Raw genomic sequence first — 21,064 nt, 5'->3', positions numbered from 1 at the left:
CCGATCTGTTTCATGTCTCAGGGAGCAGGATGACAGAAGGATTCTTTCTCTGGTGAAGAACAACCCCTTCACAACAGTTGGCCAGATCAAGAACACCCTCTAGGAGGTAGGATTATCTGTGTCGAGGAGGTAGGTGTATCTGTCGAGGAGGTAGGTGTATCTGTGTCGAGGAGGTAGGTGTATCTGTCGAGGAGGTAGGTGTATCTGTGTCGAGGAGGTAGGTGTATCTGTCGAGGAGGTAGGTGTATCTGTGTCAAGGAGGTAGGTGTATCTGTCGAGGAGGTAGGTGTATCTGTGTCGAGGAGGTAGGTGTATCTGTCGAGGAGGTAGGTGTATCTGTGTCAAGGAGGTAGGTGTATCTGTGTCGAGGAGGTAGGTGTATCTGTGTCAAGGAGGTAGGTGTATCTGTGTCGAGGAGGTAGGTGTATCTGTGTCAAGGAGGTAGGTGTATCTGTGTCGAGGAGGTAGGTGTATCTGTGTCGAGGAGGTAGGTGTATCTGTGTCGAGGAGGTAGGTGTATCTGTGTCAAAGTCAACAGTCAAGAGAAGACTTCACCAGAGTAAATACAGAGCATTTTTTACCGCAAGATGTAAACCATTGGTCAGCTTGTGTAGTACTGAGAACAGTCCGACCCGGTTGATGTAAACCATTGGTTAGCCTCAATAACAGGAAGAGCAGATTAGAGTGTTTCAAACAACATCTAAAAAAGCCTGCATCCTATGGACAGATGAGACAAAGATCAACTTGTACCAGAATGATGGGAAGAGAAGAGTATGGAGAAGGGAAGGACCTGCTCATCATCAGAGCACACCACCTCATCTGTGAAGCATGGAGGAGGTGGTGTTACGGTGTGGGAATGTATGGCAGCTAATGGAACTGCTTCCCTTGTATTTAGTGATGATGTGACTGCTGACAAAAGCAGCAGGATTAATTCTGAAGTGTTTACGGCTATATTATCTGCTCAGATTCAGCCAAATGCTTCAAATTTCATGGGGCGGCGCATCACAGTGACAATGACCCAAAGCATACTGCGAAAGCAACCCAATACTTTTTTAAGGCAAAGAAGTGGAATGTTCTGCAATGGCCAAGTCAATCAACTGACCGGAATCCAACTGAGCAGGCATTTCACTTGCTGAAGGCAAAACACCCCAAGCACAAGCAGGAAGTGAAGACAGAGCGTCACCAGGGAAGAAACCTAGCATCTGGTGATGTCTATGGGTTCCCCTCAACCCCTCCCATCTATCTCTGAACACCATCCAGTTTATTTTAAATTTTAAATTTCACCTTTATTTAACCAGGTAGGCTAGTTGAGAACAAGTTCTCATTTGCAACTGCGACCTGGCCAAGATAAGGCATAGCAGTGTGAACAGACAACACAGAGTTACACATGGAGTAAACAATTAACAAGTCAATAACACAGTAGAAAAAAGGGGAGTCTATATATACATTGTGTGCAAAAGGCATGAGAAGGTAGGCAAATAATTACAATTATGCAGATTAACACTGGAGTGATAAATGATCAGATGGTTATGTACAGGTAGAGATATTGGTGTGCAAAAGAGCAGAAAAGTAAATAAATATAAACAGTATGGGGATGAGGTAGGTAAAATTGGGTGGGCTATTTACCGATAGACTATGTACAGCTGCAGCGATCGGTTAGCTGCTCAGATAGCAGATGTTTGAAGTTGGTAAGAGAGATAAAAGTCTCCAACTTCAGCGATTTTTGCAATTTGTTCCAGTCCCATCCTTCAGCTCCCCTAACCCTCCCATCTATCTCTGAACACCATCCAGTCCCAGCCTTCAGCTCCCCTCAACTCCTCCCATCTATCTCTGACCACCATCCAGTCCCAGCTCCCCTCAACCCCCCCATCTATCTCTGACCACCATCCAGTCCTTTCAGCTCCCCTCAACCGCTCCCGTCTCTCTGAACACCATCCAGTCCCATCCTTCAGCTCCCCTCAACCCCTCCCATCTATCTCTGACCACCATCCAGTCCCATCCTTCAGCTCCCCTCAACCCCTCCCATCTATCTCTGAACACCATCCAGTCCTTCAGCTCCCCTCAACCCCTCCCATCTATCTCTGACCACCATCCAGTCCCATCCTTCAGCTCCCCTCAACCCCTCCCATCTATCTCTGAACACCATCCAGTCCCATCCTTCAGCTCCCCTCAACCCCTCCCATCTATCTCTGACCACCATCCAGTCACATCCTTCAGCTCCCCTCAACCCCTCCCATCTATCTCTGAACACCATCCAGTCCCATCCTTCAGCTCCACTCAACCGCTACCATCTATCTCTGACCACCATCCAGTCCCATCCTTCAGCTCCCCTCAACCCCTCCCATCTATCTCTGACCACCATCCAGTCCCAGCTCCCCTCAACCCCTCCCATCTATCTCTGAACACCATCCAGTCCCATCCTTCAGCTTCCCTCAACCCCTCCCATCTATCTCTGACCACCATCCAGTCCCATCCTTCAGCTCCCCTCAACCCCTCCCATCTACAGTGCCTTGCGAAAGTATTCGGCCCCCTTGAACTTTGCGACCTTTTGCCACATTTCAGGCTTCAAACATAAAGATATAAAACTGTATTTTTTTGTGAAGAATCAACAACAAGTGGGACACAATCATGAAGTGGAACGACATTTATTGGATATTTCAAACTGTTTTAACAAATCAAAAACTGAAAAATTGGGCGTGCAAAATTATTCAGCCCCCTTAAGTTAATACTTTGTAGCGCCACCTTTTGCTGCGATTACAGCTGTAAGTCGCTTGGGGTATGTCTCTATCAGTTTTGCACATCGAGAGACTGACATTTTTTCCCATTCCTCCTTGCAAAACAGCTCGAGCTCAGTGAGGTTGGATGGAGAGCATTTGTGAACAGCAGTTTTCAGTTCTTTCCACAGATTCTCGATTGGATTCAGGTCTGGACTTTGACTTGGCCATTCTAACACCTGGATATGTTTATTTTTGAACCATTCCATTGTAGATTTTGCTTTATGTTTTGGATCATTGTCTTGTTGGAAGACAAATCTCTGTCCCAGTCTCAGGTCTTTTGCAGACTCCATCAGGTTTTCTTCCAGAATGGTCCTGTATTTGTCTCCATCCATCTTCCCATCAATTTTAACCATCTTCCCTGTCCCTGCTGAAGAAAAGCAGGCCCAAACCATGATGCTGCCACCACCATGTTTGACAGTGGGTATGGTGTGTTCAGGGTGATGAGCTGTGTTGCTTTTACGCCAAACATAACGTTTTGCATTGTTGCCAAAAAGTTCAATTTTGGTTTCATCTGACCAGAGCACCTTCTTCCACATGTTTGGTGTGTCTCCCAGGTGGCTTGTGGCAAACTTTAAACAACACCTTTTATGGATATCTTTAAGAAATGGCTTTCTTCTTGCCACTCTTCCATAAAGGCCAGATTTGTGCAATAAACGACTGATTGTTGTCCTATGGACAGAGTCTCCCACCTCAGCTGTAGATCTCTGCAGTTCATCCAGAGTGATCATGGGCCTCTTGGCTGCATCTCTGATCAGTCTTCTCCTTGTATGAGCTGAAAGTTTAGAGGGACGGCCAGGTCTTGGTAGATTTGCAGTGGTCTGATACTCCTTCCATTTCAATATTATCGCTTGCACAGTGCTCCTTGGGATGTTTAAAGCTTGGGAAATCTTTTTGTATCCAAATCCGGCTTTAAACTTCTTCACAACAGTATCTCGGACCTGCCTGGTGTTTTCCTTTTTCTTCATGATGCTCTCTGCGCTTTTAACGGACCTCTGAGACTATCACAGTGCAGGTGCATTTATACGGAGACTTGATTACACACAGGTGGATTGTATTTATCATCATTAGTCATTTAGGTCAACATTGGATCATTCAGAGATCCTCACTGAACTTCTGGAGAGAGTTTGCTGCACTGAAAGTAAAGGGGCTGAATAATTTTACACGCCCAATTTTTCAGTTTTTGATTTGTTAAAAAAGTTTGAAATATCCAATAAATGTCGTTCCACTTCGTGATTGTGTCCCACTTGTTGTTGATTCTTCACAAAAAAATACAGTTTTATATCTTTATGTTTGAAGCCTGAAATGTGGCAAAAGGTCGCAAAGTTCAAGGGGGCCGAATACTTTCACAAAGCACTGTATCTCTGAACACCATCCAGTCCCAGCTCCCCTCAACCCCTCCCATCTATCTCTGAACACCATCCAGTCCCAGCTCCCCTCACCCCCTCCCATCTATCTCTGACCACCATCCAGTCACATCCTTCAGCTCCCCTCAACCCCTCCCATCTATCTCTGACCACCATCCAGTCCCATCCTTCAGCTCTCCTCAACCCCTCCCATCTATCTCTGAACACCATCCAGTCCCATCCTTCAGTTCCCCTCAACCCCTCCCATCTATCTCTGACCACCATCCAGTCCCACCCTTCAGCTCCCCTCAACCCCTCCCATCTATCTCTGAACACCATCCAGTCCCATCCTTCAGCTCCCCTCAACCCCTCCCATCTATCTCTGACCACCATCCAGTCCCACCCTTCAGCTCCCCTCAACCCCTCCCATCTATCTCTGAACACCATCCAGTCCTTCAGCTCTCATCCAGTTTTGATTTCTAGCTGACATATATTTTTCAACTGCTATGATGTTTGCCAAAATATCTCAACCTTTCTATTCTCAGAGTTCCTGCAGATTGTAAATTAAAGATAACATTTTTGAGTATGATTATATCATTGATCGATTGACTATGACTTTTTAAATCACCCAGTAGTGCTGTTTTGCAGAGTTGGCTCCAAGTAAATGTTGCCATTCCTGAACCTGCGACCAAAAACAAGCTACATATGGACAGTACCAAAACAAGCTACATATGGACAGTACCAAAACAAGCTACATATGGACAGTACCAAAACAAGTGATCTAATGGTTCTGTCTGTTCGCAGCAAAATCTGCAGAGCAGGAAGGTTGTATCCCCCTATGATATGACATTCTATTGGTTGCAAGAATTTTGTACAATAATTTAAATTGGAAAAACTCAAGTTTTGAGTCCGGCGTTGTTTTGCGTATCAGTTCATAAACCATGTGCCATGGAATCGGTACGTCGAAAATCCCCTCCCAACTATTTTGAAATCTGTATGACACAGCCGTCAACCTGTATGGAACAGCTGTCAACCTGTATGGAACAGCCGTCAACCTGTATGGAACAGCCGTCAACCTGTATGGAACAGCTGTCAACCTGTATGGAACAGCCGTCAACCTGTATGGAACAGCCGTCAACCTGTATGGCACAGCCGTCAACCTGTATGGAACAGCCGTCAACCTGTATGGAACAGCCGTCAACCTGTATGGAACAGCCGTCAACCTGTATGGACCAGCTGTCAACCTGTATGGAACAGCTGTATGGAACAGCTGTCAACTTGCATGTAACAGCTGTCAATCTGTATGGAACAGCTGTCAACCTGTATGGACCAGCTGTCAAAATGTATGGAACAGCTGTCAACCTGTATGGAACAGCTGTCAACCTGTATGGAACAGCTGTCAACCTGTATGGAACAGCTGTCACCCTGTATGGAACAGCCGTCAACCTGTATGGACCAGCCGTCAACCTGTATGGACCAGCTGTCAACCTGTATGGACCAGCTGTCAACCTGTATGGAACAGCTGTCAACCTGTATGGAACAGCTGTCAACCTGTATGGAACAGCCGTCAACCTGTATGGAACAGCTGTCAACCTGTATGGAACAGCTGTCAACCTGTATGGAACAGCCGTTAACCTGTATGGAACAGCTGTATGGAACAGCTGTCAACCTGTATGTAACAGCTGTCAACCTGTATGGAACAGCTGTCAACCTGTATGGAACAGCTGTCAACCTGTATGGACCAGCTGTCAACCTGTATGGACCAGCTGTCAACCTGTATGGACCAGCTGTCAACCTGTATGGACCAGCTGTCAACCTGTATGGAACAGCTGTCAACCTGTATGGAACAGCTGTCAACCTGTATGGAACAGCCGTCAACCTGTATGGAACAGCCGTCATGGAACATGTACCTGTATGGAACAGCCGTCAACCTGTATGGACCAGCTGTCAACCTGTATGGAACAGCTGTCAACCTGTATGGAACAGCCGTCAACGTGTTGGTCCTTAAATTAAACTGGTGTACTTTTTTATTTCTCACAATTTTTTTTAAAACCAATGTTGGGTTACTGCAGGGGGTTACTGCAGGGGGTTACTGCAGGGTGTTACTGCAGGGGTTACTTCAGGGGGTTACTGCAGGGGGTTACTGCAGGGGGTTACTGCAGGGGGTTACTGCAGGGGTTACTGAAGCAGTTACTGCAGGGGGTTCTGCAGGGGGTTACTGCAGGGGGTTACTGCAGGGGGTTACTGCAGGGTGTTACTGCAGGGGTTACTGCAGGGTGTTACTGCAGGGGTTACTGCAGGGGGTTACTGCAGGGGTTACTGCAGGGGTTACTGCAGGGGGTTACTGCAGGGGGTTACTGCAGGGGTTACTGCAAGGTGTTACTGCAGGGGTTACTGCAGGGGGTTACTGCAGGGGTTACTGCAGGGGTTACTGCAGGGTGTTACTGCAGGGGTTACTGCAGGGGGTTACTGCAGGGGTTACTGCAGGGGGTTACTGCAGGGGGTTACTGCAGGGGGTTACTGCAGGGGTTACTGCAGGGTGTTACTGCAGGGGGTTACTGCAGGGGTTACTGCAGGGGTTACTGCAGGGGTTACTGCAGGGGGTTACTGCAGGGGTTACTGCAGGGGGTTACTGCAGGGGGTTACTGCAGGGTGTTACTGCAGGGGTTACTGCAGGGGTTACTGCAGGGGGTTACTTACATGGTAACAGTTGAACAAGATGAAGGAATAAGGAAACCTACACACTGCTCTTGATAGGATCACTGATCTTTAATAAGCTTTACGTATCGTCAGAGCTCTGACGAAGGCTGTGAGGTCGATACGTAAAGCTCTGACGAAGGCTGTGAGGTCGATACGTAAAGCTCTGACGAAGGCTGTGAGGTCGATACGTAAAGCTCTGACGAAGGCTGTGAGGTCGATACGTAAAGCTCTGACGAAGGCTGTGAGGTCGATACGTAAAGCTCTGACGAAGGCTGTGAGGTCGATACGTAAAGCTCTGACGAAGGCTGTGAGGTCGATACGTAAAGCTCTGACGAAGGCTGTGAGGTCGATACGTAAAGCTCTGACGAAGGCTGTGAGGTCGATACGTAAAGCTCTGACGAAGGCTGTGAGGTCGATACGTAAAGCTCTGACGAAGGCTGTGAGGTCGATACGTAAAGCTCTGACGAAGGCTGTGAGGTCGATACGTAAAGCTCTGACGAAGGCTGTGAGGTCGATACGTAAAGCTCTGACGAAGGCTGTGAGGTCGATACGTAAAGCTCTGGCGAAGGCTGTGAGGTCGATACGTAAAGCTCTGACGAAGGCTGTGAGGTCGATACGTAAAGCTCTGACGAAGGCTGTGAGGTCGATACGTAAAGCTCTGACGAAGGCTGTGAGGTCGATACGTAAAGCTCTGACGAAGGCTGTGAGGTCGATACGTAAAGCTCTGACGAAGGCTGTGAGGTCGATACGTAAAGCTCTGACGAAGGCTGTGAGGTCGATACGTAAAGCTCTGACGAAGGCTGTGAGGTCGATACGTAAAGCTCTGACGAAGGCTGTGAGGTCGATACGTAAAGCTCTGACGAAGGCTGTGAGGCCGATCAAGAGCAGTGTGCGGGTTTCCTTTTTCCTTATAATTTCCTAAAATGAAAATGCCGATGCATTCGGACTAATGTCTTTACTCAGAGGTTCAGTGAAGTGTACTGCCATTACCTCTCACTGTACTGCCATTACCTCTCACTGTACTGCCGTTACCTCTCACTGTACTGCCGTTACCTCTCACTGTACTGCCGTTACCTCTCACTGTACTGACGTTACCTCTCACTGTACTGCCGTTACCTCTCACTGTACTGCCGTTACCTCTCACTGTACTGCCGTTACCTCTCACTGTACTGACGTTACCTCTCACTGTACTGACGTTACCTCTCACTGTACTGCCGTTACCTCTCACTGTACTGCCATTACCTCTCACTGTACTGCCATTACCTCTCACTGTACTGACGTTACCTCTCACTGTACTGACGTTACCTCTCACTGTACTGACGTTACCTCTCACCGTACTGACGTTACCTCTCACCGTACTGACGTTACCTCTCACCGTACTGACGTTACCTCTCACCGTACTGCCGTTACCTCTCACTGTACTGACGTTACCTCTCACCGTACTGACGTTACCTCTCACCGTACTGACGTTAGCTCTCACCGTACTGCTGTTACCTCTCACCGTACTGCCGTTACCTCTCACCGTACTGACGTTACCTCTTACCGTACTGCCGTTACCTCTCACCGTACTGACGTTACCTCTCACCGTACTGCCGTTGCCTCTCACCGTACTGCCGTTACCTCTCACCGTACTGCCGTTACCTCTCACCGTACTGCCGTTACCTCTCACCGTACTGCCGTTACCTCTCACCGTACTGCCGTTACCTCTCACCGTACTGCCATTACCTCTCACCGTACTGACATTACCTCTCACCGTACTGACATTACCTCTCACCGTACTGCCATTACCTCTCACCGTACTGCCATTACCTCTCACCGTACTGCCATTACCTCTCACCGTACTGCCATTACCTCTCACCGTACTGCCATTACCTCTCACCGTACTGCCATTAGCTCTCACCGTACTGCCATTAGCTCTCACCGTACTGCCATTACCTCTCACCGTACTGCCATTACCTCTCACCGTACTGCCATTACCTCTCACTGTACTGCCATTACCTCTCACCGTACTGCCATTAGCTCTCACCGTACTGCCATTACCTCTCACCGTACTGCCATTACCTCTCACCGTACTGCCATTAGCTCTCACCGTACTGCCATTAGCTCTCACCGTACTGCCATTACCTCTCACCGTACTGCCATTACCTCTCACTGTACTGCCATTACCTCTCACTGTACTGCCATTACCTCTCACCGTACTGCCATTAGCTCTCACCGTACTGCCATTACCTCTCACCGTACTGCCATTACCTCTCACCGTACTGCCATTACCTCTCACCGTACTGCCATTACCTCTCACCGTACTGCCATTACCTCTCACCGTACTGCCATTACCTCTCACCGTACTGCCATTACCTCTCACCGTACTGCCATTACCTCTCACCGTACTGCCATTACCTCTCACCGTACTGCCATTAGCTCTCACCGTACTGCCATTACCTCTCACCGTACTGCCATTACCTCTCACTGTACTGCCATTACCTCTCACTGTACTGCCATTACCTCTCACCGTACTGCCATTAGCTCTCACCGTACTGCCATTACCTCTCACCGTACTGCCATTACCTCTCACCGTACTGCCATTACCTCTCACCGTACTGCCATTACCTCTCACCGTACTGCCATTACCTCTCACCGTACTGCCATTAGCTCTCACCGTACTGCCATTAGCTCTCACCGTACTGCCATTACCTCTCACCGTACTGCCATTACCTCTCACTGTACTGCCATTACCTCTCACTGTACTGCCATTACCTCTCACCGTACCGCCATTAGCTCTCACCGTACTGCCATTACCTCTCACTGTACTGCCATTACCTCTCACTGTACTGCCATTACCTCTCACCGTACTGCCATTAGCTCTCACCGTACTGCCATTACCTCTCACCGTACTGCCATTACCTCTCACTGTACTGCCATTACCTCTCACTGTACTGCCATTACCTCTCACCGTATTGCAATTAAATAAAAAAGACGAAGAGCCCTGTTAATTTTATTTTAAAAAACTGGTTTATCAAGTTCACCACCAAGGGTCTGTGCTCTGCGGGTTCCTTGGGACGTCTCTACCCCCTATGAAGTTGACATTTAAAACAAAAAAAAGTTGTTGAATTTCGTCTTCACTCTCACTAACAGGTGAAATTATACAAAAAGCTTGCCATACTCACTGCTCTGCTAATGATACAACATGTAATAACTTCTAGGAGAAAACACTGGAGACAACGACACAATGTAACAATGATACATGTAATAACTTCTGGAGAAAACACAGGAGACAACGACACAATGTAACAATGATACATGTAATAACTTCTAGGAGAAAACACTGGAGGCAACGATACAATGTAACAATGATACAACATGTAATAACTTAAAGGAGAAAACACAGGAGACAACGACACAATGTAACAATGATACAACATGTAATAACTTCCAGGAGAAAACACTGGAGACAACGATACAATGTAACAATGATACAACATGTAACAACTTCCAGGAGAAAACACTGGAGACAACGACACAATGTAACAATGATACAACATGTAATAACTTCTAGGAGAAAACACAGGAGATAACGACACAATGTAACAATGATACATGTAATAACTTCTAGGAGAAAACACTGGAGACAACGACACAATGTAACAATGATACAACATGTAATAACTTCCAGGAGAAAACACTGGAGACAACGACACAATGTAACAATGATACAACATGTAACAACTTCCAGGAGAAAACACTGGAGACAACGACACAATGTAACAATGATAAAATGATACAAATGTAACAACTTTCCTTGTAACTGCTTTAGAATGCAGTATTAAAGCTGAATTGACCTCTATTTAAACTGGACAATGGCAGGGCAGACCCTCTCACATGACCACATGCTCGGTCATGTGAGAAAACCCACCCAATCCATACCATAGAGAATGATAGAGGCCTCTAGTGGCCAAAAGGCTGCATTAGCATGGGCAGCGCCATTGAGAGCTTCCACCATTATAATATAGTCAACTGGGTGGGACATCCAACCTCATTGGCTGATCCCTCGTGGTGACCCTGTTTGAGTCGTGTCCAACCAGGTCATCAGGAGAGATCAGCCAATCGTGAAGAGAAAAAAAAGTAACTACTTTAAAATGGTGATAGCATCAATGGCGCTGCACGTGCTGTCACAGACACTATAATGTCACAGATACAAAGATGAGTCCTCTATCTATCTCTATGATCCATCCTGACTGCTAAGTAGACATGTGTTATTATGTTCTCTCTAAAAACCAATGGTTCATATATTGACCACTGGAACGGTCAGTCCCTTGACAGACGTGTATGATGTCACTCTTTCATCTGTTCTCCCTGCGCGCCGTGTGGAAGTTTAGAACGCAGAACGTGCTGACGGTGCAGTTTGCCCCCCCAAAAAAACAAAAAAAAGGCACAGCAACCTGGTAACATCGGTATGTGGCCTGCAGGCGACCCACTGTTGAACATTAGTCAGAGCTGGAGGCACAAGGAACAAGTCCTCTAGTTCAGTTTATCAAATGGCAAATCAAGATGCAAAAGGAGCTGGAATTACTCTGACTATTGAGGTAAACATCTATTTATTTCTATTGTTAGGCATACAAGTATAATGCATGGAAATATGACACGATGGATGATAACGTTGTATTTTGTAATTGGTTATCCTGTTCATTTTGTTTTGTTTTTTTAATGCATTACACATCAGTGTTCTTACGACGAGCTTCAACAGTTGTAGTACGCTGAAAGTCATTTGTTACTTTGTTTCCTAAAAAAAAGTGTCACTCTTCCCTCTACAGCCTGACAATAGAAGACAACAGAAAGACAGTGAGCCTCCATCTATGTCCTTCCCATCCACATCCAAGTCGTCCCAGACCGTGTCAACATGGCATGGTTTTGGGCAGAAGGTGCGTCTCCTGGCCCCTTACCTGTGGCCCCGGGGCAGCCTGCCTCTTCAGGTAATGGTCCTGCTCTGTCTGGCCCTACTGGCCATGGAAAGGGTCATCAACGTCTTCGTCCCCATCTACTCCAAAAACATAGGTGAGACTGTCTGTCCCCTACTCCAAAAACATAAGTGAGACTGTCCCCTACTCCAAAAACATAGGTGAGACTGTCCCCTACTCCAAAAACATAAGTGAGACTGTCCCCTACTCCAAAAACATAAGTGAGACTGTCCCCTACTCCAAAAACATAGGTGAGACTGTCCCCTACTCCAAAAACATAGGTGAGACTGTCCCCTACTCCAAAAACATAAGTGAGACTGTCCCCTACTCCAAAAACATAAGTGAGACTGTCCCCTACTCCAAAAACATAGGTGAGACTGTCCCCTACTCCAAAAACATAGGTGAGACTGTCTGTCCATCCATCTACTCCAAAAACATAGGTGAGACTGTCTGTCCCCTACTCCAAAAACATAGGTGAGACTGTCTGTCCCCTACTCCAAAATCATAAGTGAGACTGTCCCCTACTCCAAAAACATAGGTGAGACTGTCCCCTACTCCAAAAACATAGGTGAGACTGTCCCCTACTCCAAAAACATAAGTGAGACTGTCCCCTACTCCAAAAACATAGGTGAGACTGTCTGTCCCCTACTCCAGAAATACAATTTCAGAATGTAGGGGGGACGTCCCCCCCGTCCCCAGTGAAAGTTGCGCCCCTGTATATAGTGTGGGAGGTCACTCACCTTGCCAGTCATGATTAGGGGGCATTATGGGGCTTTTAGAGGACTTAACATGCTGCTACAAGGGAAGTTTTGTCCCTGGCCCCCTCCGACCCCGTGCCAAGGCTAAAAAATCAGCACCCCTCGTCTCCCTTTACCCTCCCTCTCCTCCCCTCCATCCTGTCCCCCCCAACAAGACATAAAGGGGTACTTTCCCTCTGTGGGCTGCAGGTTTCATTGTTCCTTTCTTTTCTCCATTCATCTGGTGCTGATTCTCAGTCCTAATGGGTATGAATGACAATGAACCCCCAGGGTTCTGAAACACTGCTTCCCAAAGAGCTGGTAACTCTCACCGTCTGGTAGCTATTGGCTGGCGCCCGTTTGTCAACCTTTTATGTGGTTTGTTTTTGGATACCATTTTGTTCTGCAAATCTCTTGTTCTACTTTTAAATCAAATCAAATTTTATTTGTCACATTCACGCGGTTAGCAGATGTTAATGCGAGTGCAGCGAAATGCTTGTGCTTCTAGTTCCGACAATGCAGTAATAACCAACAAGTAATCTAGCTAACAATTCCACAACTACTACCTTATACACACAAGTTTAAAGGGATAAAGAATATGTACATAAAGATATATGAATGAGTGATGGTACAGAGCGGCATAGGCAAGATGCAGTAGATGGTATCGAGTACAGTATATACATATGAGATGAGTATGTAAACAAAGTGGCATAGTTAAAGTGGCTAGTGATACATGTATTACATAAAGATGCAGTAGATGATATAGAGTACAGTATATACATATACATACGAGATAATTAATGTAGGGTATGCAAACATTATAATAAGTAGCATTGTTTAAAGTGGCTAGTGATATATTTTACATCAATTCCCATCAATTCCCATTATTGAAATGGCTGGAGTTGAGTCAGTGTGTTGGCAGCAGCCACTCAATGTTAGTGGTGGCTGTTTAACAGTCTGATGGCCTTGAGATAGAAGCTGTTTTTCAGTCTCTCGGTCCCTGCTTTGATGCACCTGTACTGACCTCGCCTTCTGGATGATAGCAGGGTGAACAGGCAGTGGCTTGGGTGGTTGTTGTCTGCCTAATGAATAATCTGTCCCTGTATGTCTGCTCTCTGTGTCTGCCTAATGAATAATCTGTCCCTGTATGTCTGCTCTTTGTGTCTGCCTAATGAATAATCTGTCTCTGTCTGTCTGCTCTCTATGTCTGTCTACTGAATAATCTCTCTGTGTGTCTGCTCTCTGTGTCTGTCTACTGAATAATCTCTCTGTGTGTCTGCTCTCTGTGTCTGTCTACTGAATAATCTCTCTGTGTGTTTGCTCTCTGTGTCTGTCTACTGAATAATCTATCTGTGTGTCTGCTCTCTGTGTCTGCCTAATGAATAATCTGTCCCTGTGTGTCTGTCTAGTGAATAATCTGTCCCTGTGTGTCTGTCCTCTGTGTCTGCCTACTGAATAATCTCTCTGTGTGTCTGTACTATGTGTCTGTCTACTGAATAATCTGTCCCTGTGTGTCTGTCCTCTGTGTCTGTCTAATGAATAATCTGTCTATGTGTGTCTGTCCTCTGTGTCTGTCTAATGAATAATCTGTCCCTGTGTGTCTGTCCTCTGTGTCTGTCTACTGAATAATCTGGCCCTGTGTGTCCTCTGTGTCTGTCTAATGAATATACTGTCCCTGTGTGTCTGTCCTCTGTGTCTGTCTACTGAATAATCTGTCCCTGTGTGTCTGCCTAGTGAATAATCTGTCTGATGGCAGCAGCTGGAGGACCCTGGCCACCACCGTGTGTATTTATGTCCTGCTCAAGTTCCTCCAGGGTGGAGGGGCAGGTGAGGAATAATAGGACACTCCAATCACTGTTACCTATTAATGGCCACTGTTACCTATTCATGGCTACTGTTACCTATTAATGGCTACTGTTACCTATTAATGGCTACTGTTACCTACTAATGGCTACTGTTACTTATTAATGACTACTGTTACCTGTTAATGGCTACTGTTACCAACTAATGGCCACTGTTACCTATTAATGGCTACTGCTACCTATTAATGGCTACTGTTACCTATTAATGGCTACTGTTACCAACTAATGGCCACTGTTACCTATTAATGGCTACTGATACCTATTAATGGCCTATTAATGGCCACTGTTACCTATTAATGGCTACTGTTACCAACTAATGGCTACTGTTACCTATTAATGGCTACTGTTACCTACTAATGGCTACTGTTACCTATTAATGACTACTGTTACCTATTAATGGCTACTGTTACCTATTAATGGCTACTGTTGCCAACTAATGGCTGCTGTTACCTACTAATGGCTACTGTTACCTACTAATGGCTACTGTTACTTACTAATGGCTACTGTTACCTACTAATGGCTACTGTTACCAACTAATGGCTACTGTTACCTACTAATGGCTGCTGTTACCTATTAATGACCACTGTTACCAACTAATGGCTACTGTTACCTATTAATGACCACTGTTACCAACTAAAGGCTACTGTTACCAACTAATGGCTACTGTTACCTATTAATGGCTGGTGTTACCTATTCTTGGCTACTGTTACCTATTATTGGCATATTAATGGCCACTGTTACCTATTAATGGCTACCGTTACCTATTAATGGCCTATTAATGACCACTGTTACCTATTAATGGCCTATTAATGGCTTCTGTTACCTATTCATGGCCACCGTTACCTATTAATGACCACTGTTACCTATTAATGGCTACTGTTACCTACTAATGGCTACTGTTACCTATTAATGACTACTGTTACCTATTAATGGCTACTGTTACCAACTAATGGCACTGTTACCTATTAATGGCTACTGTTACCTATTAATGGCTACTGTTACCTATTAATGGCTACTGTTACCTATTAATGGCTACTGTTACCAACTAATGGCCACTGTTACCTATTAATGGCTACTGATACCTATTAATGGCCTATTAATGGCCACTGTTACCTATTAATGGCTACTGTTACCAACTAATGGCTACTGTTACCTATTAATGGCTACTGTTACCTACTAATGGCTACTGTTACCTATTAATGACTACTGTTACCTATTAATGGCTACTGTTACCTATTAATGGCTACTGTTACCAACTAATGGCTGCTGTTACCTACTAATGGCTACTGTTACCTACTAATGGCTACTGTTACCTACTAATGGCTACTGTTACCAACTAATGGCTACTGTTACCAACTAATGGCTGTTGTTACCTATTAATGGCTAGTGTTACCTATTAATGGCTACTGTTACCAACTAATGGCTGCTGTTACCTATTAATGGCTACTGTTACCTATTAATGGCCGCTGTTACCTATTAATGGCTACTGTTACCAACTAATGGCTGCTGTTACCTATTAATGGCTACTGTTACCAACTAATGGCTACTGTTACCAACTAATGGCTACTGTTACCAACTAATGGCTACTGTTACCTATTAATGGCCAATGTTACCAACTAATGGCTGCTGTTACCTATTAATGGCTACTGTTACCTATTAATGGCCACTGTTACCTATTAATGGCTGCTGTTACCTATTAAATGCTACTGTTACCAACTAATGGCTGCTGTTACCTATTAATGGCTACTGTTACCTATTAATGGCCTATTAATGGCCACTGTTACCTATTAATGGCTACTGTTACCTATTCATGGCTACTGTTACCAACTAATGGCTACTGTTACCTATTAATGGCTACTGTTACCTATTAATGGCCACTGTTACCTATTAATGGCTACTGTTACCAACTAATGGCTACTGTTACCTATTCATGGCTACTGTTACCTACTAATGGCTACTGTTACCTATTAATGACTACTGTTACCTATTAATGGCTACTGTTACCTACTAATGGGTACTGTTACCTATTAATGACTACTGTTACCTATTAATGGCTACTGTTACCAACTAATGGCTGCTGTTACCTACTAATGGCTACTGTTACCTACTAATGGCTACTGTTACCTACTAATGGCTACTGTTACCAACTAATGGCTACTGTTACCAACTAATGGCTGCTGTTACCTATTAATGGCTAGTGTTACCTATTAATGGCTACTGTTACCAACTAATGGCTGCTGTTACCTATTAATGGCTACTGTTACCTATTAATGGCCGCTGTTACCTATTAATGGCTACTGTTACCAACTAATGGCTGCTGTTACCTATTAATGGCTACTGTTACCAACTAATGGCTACTGTTACCAACTAATGGCTACTGTTACCAACTAATGGCTACTGTTACCTATTAATGGCCAATGTTACCAACTAATGGCTGCTGTTACCTATTAATGGCTACTGTTACCTATTAATGGCCACTGTTACCTATTAATGGCTGCTGTTACCTATTAAATGCTACTGTTACCAACTAATGGCTGCTGTTACCTATTAATGGCTACTGTTACCTATTAATGGCTACTGTTACCTATTAATGGCCTATTAATGGCCACTGTTACCTATTAATGGCTACTGTTACCAATTCATGGCTACTGTTACCAACTAATGGCTACTGTTACCTATTAATGGCTACTGTTACCTATTAATGGCCTATTAATGGCCACTGTTACCTATTAATGGCTACTGTTACCAACTAATGGCTACTGTTACCTATTCATGGAAACTGTTACCTATTAATGGCCTATTATTGGCCACTGTTACCTATTAATGGCTACTGTTACCATCTAATGGCTACTGTTACCTATTCATTGCTACTGCTACCAACTAATGGCTACTGTTACCTATTAATGGCTACTGTTACCAACTAATGGCTACTGTTAGCTATTAATGGCTACTGATACCAACTAATGGCTACTGTTAGCTATTAATGGCTACTGTTACCAACTAATGGCTACTGTTACCAACTAATGGCTACTGTTACCAACTAATGGCTACTGTTAGCTATTAATGGCTACTGTTACCTATTAATGGCTATTGTTAGCTTTTAATGGCTACTGTTACCTATTAATGGCTACTGTTACCTATTCATGGCAACTGTTACCTATTAATGACTGCTGTTACCTATTCATGCCTGCTGTTACCAACTAATGGCTACTGTTACCAACTAATGGCTACTGTTACATATTAATGGCTACTGTTACCAACTAATGGCTACTGTTACCTATTAATGGCATATTAATGGCTACTGTTACCTATTCATTGCCACTGTTACCTATTCATGGCTACTGTTACCAACTAATGGCTACTGTTACCTACTAATGGCTACTGTTACCTACTAATGGCTACCGTTACCTACTAATGGCTACTGTTACATATTAGTAGCTACTGTTACATATTAATGACCACTGTTACCTATTAATGGGGACTGTTACCAATTAATTTGCACTGTTACCTATTCATGGCTACTGTTACCAACTAATGGCTACTGTTACCTACTAATGGCTACTGTTACCTACTAATGGCTACTGTTACCTACTAATGGCTACTGTTACCTACTAATGGCTACTGTTACCTACTAATGGCTACTGTTACCAACTAATGGCTACTGTTACCTACTAATGGCTACTGTTACCTATTAATGACCACTGTTACCAACTAATGGCTACTGTTACCTATTAATGACCACTGTTACCAACTAAAGGCTACTGTTACCAACTAATGGCTACTGTTACCTATTAATGGCTGCTGTTACCTATTCTTGGCTACTGTTACCTTTTAATGGCATATTAATGGCCACTGTTACCTATTAATGGCTACCGTTACCTATTAATGGTCTATTAATGACCACTGTTACCTATTAATGGCCTATTAATGGCTTCTGTTACCTATTCATGGCCACCGTTACCTGTTAATGACCACTGTTACCTATTAATGGCTATTGTTACCTATTAATGACCTATTAATGGCTACTGTTACCTATTAATGGCTACTGTTACCTATTAATGACCTATTAATGGCTACTGTTACCTATCCATGGCTACTGTTACCTATTCATGGCTACTGTTACCTATTAATGGTCACTGTTACCTATTAATGGCCACTGTAATCTATTCATGGCTACTGTTACCTGTTAATGGCCTATTAATGGCTTCTGTTACCTATTCATGGCTACTGTTACCTATTAATTGCTTCCTCTGAGTCTCTCACTGGCTGGATTTGACCCTCCCTCCCTCCCTCCCTCCCTCCCTCCCTCCCTCCCTCCCTCCCTCCCTCCCTCCCTCCCTCCCTCCCTCCCTCCCTCCCTCCCTCCCTCCCTCCCCAGGTACATCAGGGTTTATCAGTAACCTGAGGTCCTTCCTGTGGACGCAGGTCCAGCAGTACACCAGTAGGGTGGTTCAGGTCCGTCTGTTTGGTCACCTCCACTCCCTGTCGTTGCGCTGGCACCTGGGGAGACACACTGGGGACGTTCTGAGTAGTGTAGACCGAGGAACATCTTCTATCAACAACCTCCTCAGGTACACCCCCTCCACACACACACTCACCCATATCAGCTCAATCCATCCTATCAGTATCCTGCCAGCCTCTCTCCCCTCTCTCTCCTCAGCTACATCATCTTCAGTATCCTGCCACCCTCTCTCCCCTCTCTCTCCTCAGCTACATCTTCAGGATCCTGCCACCCTCTCTCCCCTCTCTCTCTCCTCAGCTACATCATCTTCAGGATCCTGCCACCCTCTCTCCCCTCTCTCCCCTCAGCTACATCATCTTCAGTATCCTGCCACCCTCTCTCCCATCTCTCTCTCCTCAGCTACATCATCTTCAGTATCCTGCCACCCTCTCTCCCCTCTCTCTCTCCTCAGCTACATCATCTTCAGGATCCTGCCACCCTCTCTCCCCTCTCTCCCCTCAGCTACATCATCTTCAGTATCCTGCCACCCTCTCTCCCATCTCTCTCTCCTCAGCTACATCATCTTCAGTATCCTGCCACCCTCTCTCCCCTCTCTCTCTCCTCAGCTACATCATCTTCAGGATCCTGCCACCCTCTCTCCCCTCTCTCTCTCATCAGTTACATCATCTTCAGTATCCTGCCACCCTCTCTCCCCTCTCTCCCCTCAGCTACATCATCTTCAGTATCCTGCCCACCATCGCTGATATAGTCATCGCCATCCTCTACTTTGTATCCTACTTCAGTGCCTTGTTCGGCCTCATCGTCTTCATCTGCTTGCTGATCTACCTCAGTGAGTTGACTGATTCAGGTTTAGCTGATGTGGAATCGCTAGCTAGTTAGTTGTGTGGAATCGCTAGCTTGTTAGTTGTGTGGAATCACTAACTAGTTAGTTGTGTGGAATCACTAGCTAGTTAGTTGTGTGGAATCGCTAGCTAGTTAGTTGTGTGGAATCGCTAGCTAGGTAGTTGTGTGGAATCGCAAGCTTGTTAGTTGTGTGAAATCACTAACTAGTTAGTTGTGTGGAATCACTAGCTAGTTAGTTGTGTGGAATCGCTAGCTAATTAGTTGTGTGGAATCGCTAGCTAGTCAGTTGTGTGGAATCACTAACTAGTTAGTTGTGTAGAATCGCTAGCTAGTTAGTTGTGTGTGCACAAGTAGTGGCCGTCATGACGTCTCCAGTCCGTAGAACTAGAGTTTCTGTCACCCTGGACATCTCCGCCCGTAGAACTAGAGTTTCTGTCACCCTCGATGTCTCCAGCCCGTAGAACTAGAATTTCTGTCACCCTCGACGTCTCCAGCCCGTAGAACTAGCGTTTCTGTCACCCTGGACATCTCCGCCCGTAGAACTAGAGTTTCTGTCACCCTCGACATATTGAACCCGTAGAACTAGAGTTTCTGTCACCCTCGAAGTCTCCATCCCGTAGAACTAGAGTTTCTGTCACCCTCGACGTATCCAGCCCGTAGAACTAAAGTTTCTGTCACCCTCGAAGTCTCCAGCCCGTAGAACTAGAGTTTCTGTCACCCTCGACGTATCCAGCCCGTAGAACTAGAGTTTCTGTCACCCTCGAAGTCTCCAGCCCGTAGAACTAGAGTTTCTGTCACCCTCGAAGTCTCCAGCCCGTAGAACTAGAGTTTCTGTCACCCTCGACGTATCCAGCCCGTAGAACTAAAGTTTCTGTCACCCTCAAAGTCTCCAGCCCGTAGAACTAGAGTTTCTGTCACCCTGGACATCTCCAGCCCATAGAACTAGAGTTTCTGTCACCCTGGACGTCTCCGCCCGTATATCTAGAGTTTCTGTCACCCTCGACGTATCCAGCCCGTAGAACTAGATTTTCTGTCACCCTCGACATATCCAGCCCGTAGAACTAGAGTTTCTGTCACCCTGGACGTCTCCGCCCGTATAACTAGAGTTTCTGTCACCCTGGACGTCTCCAGCCCGTAGAACTAGATTTTCTGTCACCCTGGACGTCTCCGCCCGTATAACTAGAGTTTCTGTCACCCTTGACATATCCAGCCCGTAGAACTAGAGTTTCTGTCACCCTGGACGTCTCCGCCCGTAGAACTAGAGTTTCTGTCACCCTCGATGTCTCCAGCCCGTAGAACTAGATTTTCTGTCACCCTCGACATATCCAGCCCGTAGAACTAGAGTTTCTGTCACCCTGGACGTCTCCGCCCGTAGAACTAGAGTTTCT

General features: G+C 45.5%; 1 protein-coding gene across 1 annotated transcript in view; it reads left to right on the top strand.

The window, feature by feature from the left end:
• The first annotated feature begins 11,352 nt into the window (after nt 1–11,352).
• The window catches only part of LOC139386359 (ATP binding cassette subfamily B member 6 (LAN blood group) b), a 59,157-nt gene continuing 49,445 nt past the window's right edge, over nt 11,353–21,064 (top strand). The window contains exons 1-5 of the mRNA XM_071131901.1: nt 11,353–11,398; nt 11,603–11,869; nt 14,244–14,336; nt 18,750–18,942; nt 19,541–19,662. Coding sequence (XP_070988002.1) covers nt 11,353–11,398; nt 11,603–11,869; nt 14,244–14,336; nt 18,750–18,942; nt 19,541–19,662 — 721 coding nt within the window. The remainder of the gene's footprint in view (nt 11,399–11,602; nt 11,870–14,243; nt 14,337–18,749; nt 18,943–19,540; nt 19,663–21,064) is intronic.

The sequence above is a fragment of the Oncorhynchus clarkii genome, chromosome 3 (assembly GCF_045791955.1).
Source record: "Oncorhynchus clarkii lewisi isolate Uvic-CL-2024 chromosome 3, UVic_Ocla_1.0, whole genome shotgun sequence".
Classification (NCBI taxonomy): Eukaryota; Metazoa; Chordata; class Actinopteri; order Salmoniformes; family Salmonidae; genus Oncorhynchus; species Oncorhynchus clarkii.
The sequence above is the reverse complement of the archived record's forward strand: the minus strand, read 5'-3'. Positions and strand labels throughout refer to the sequence as shown.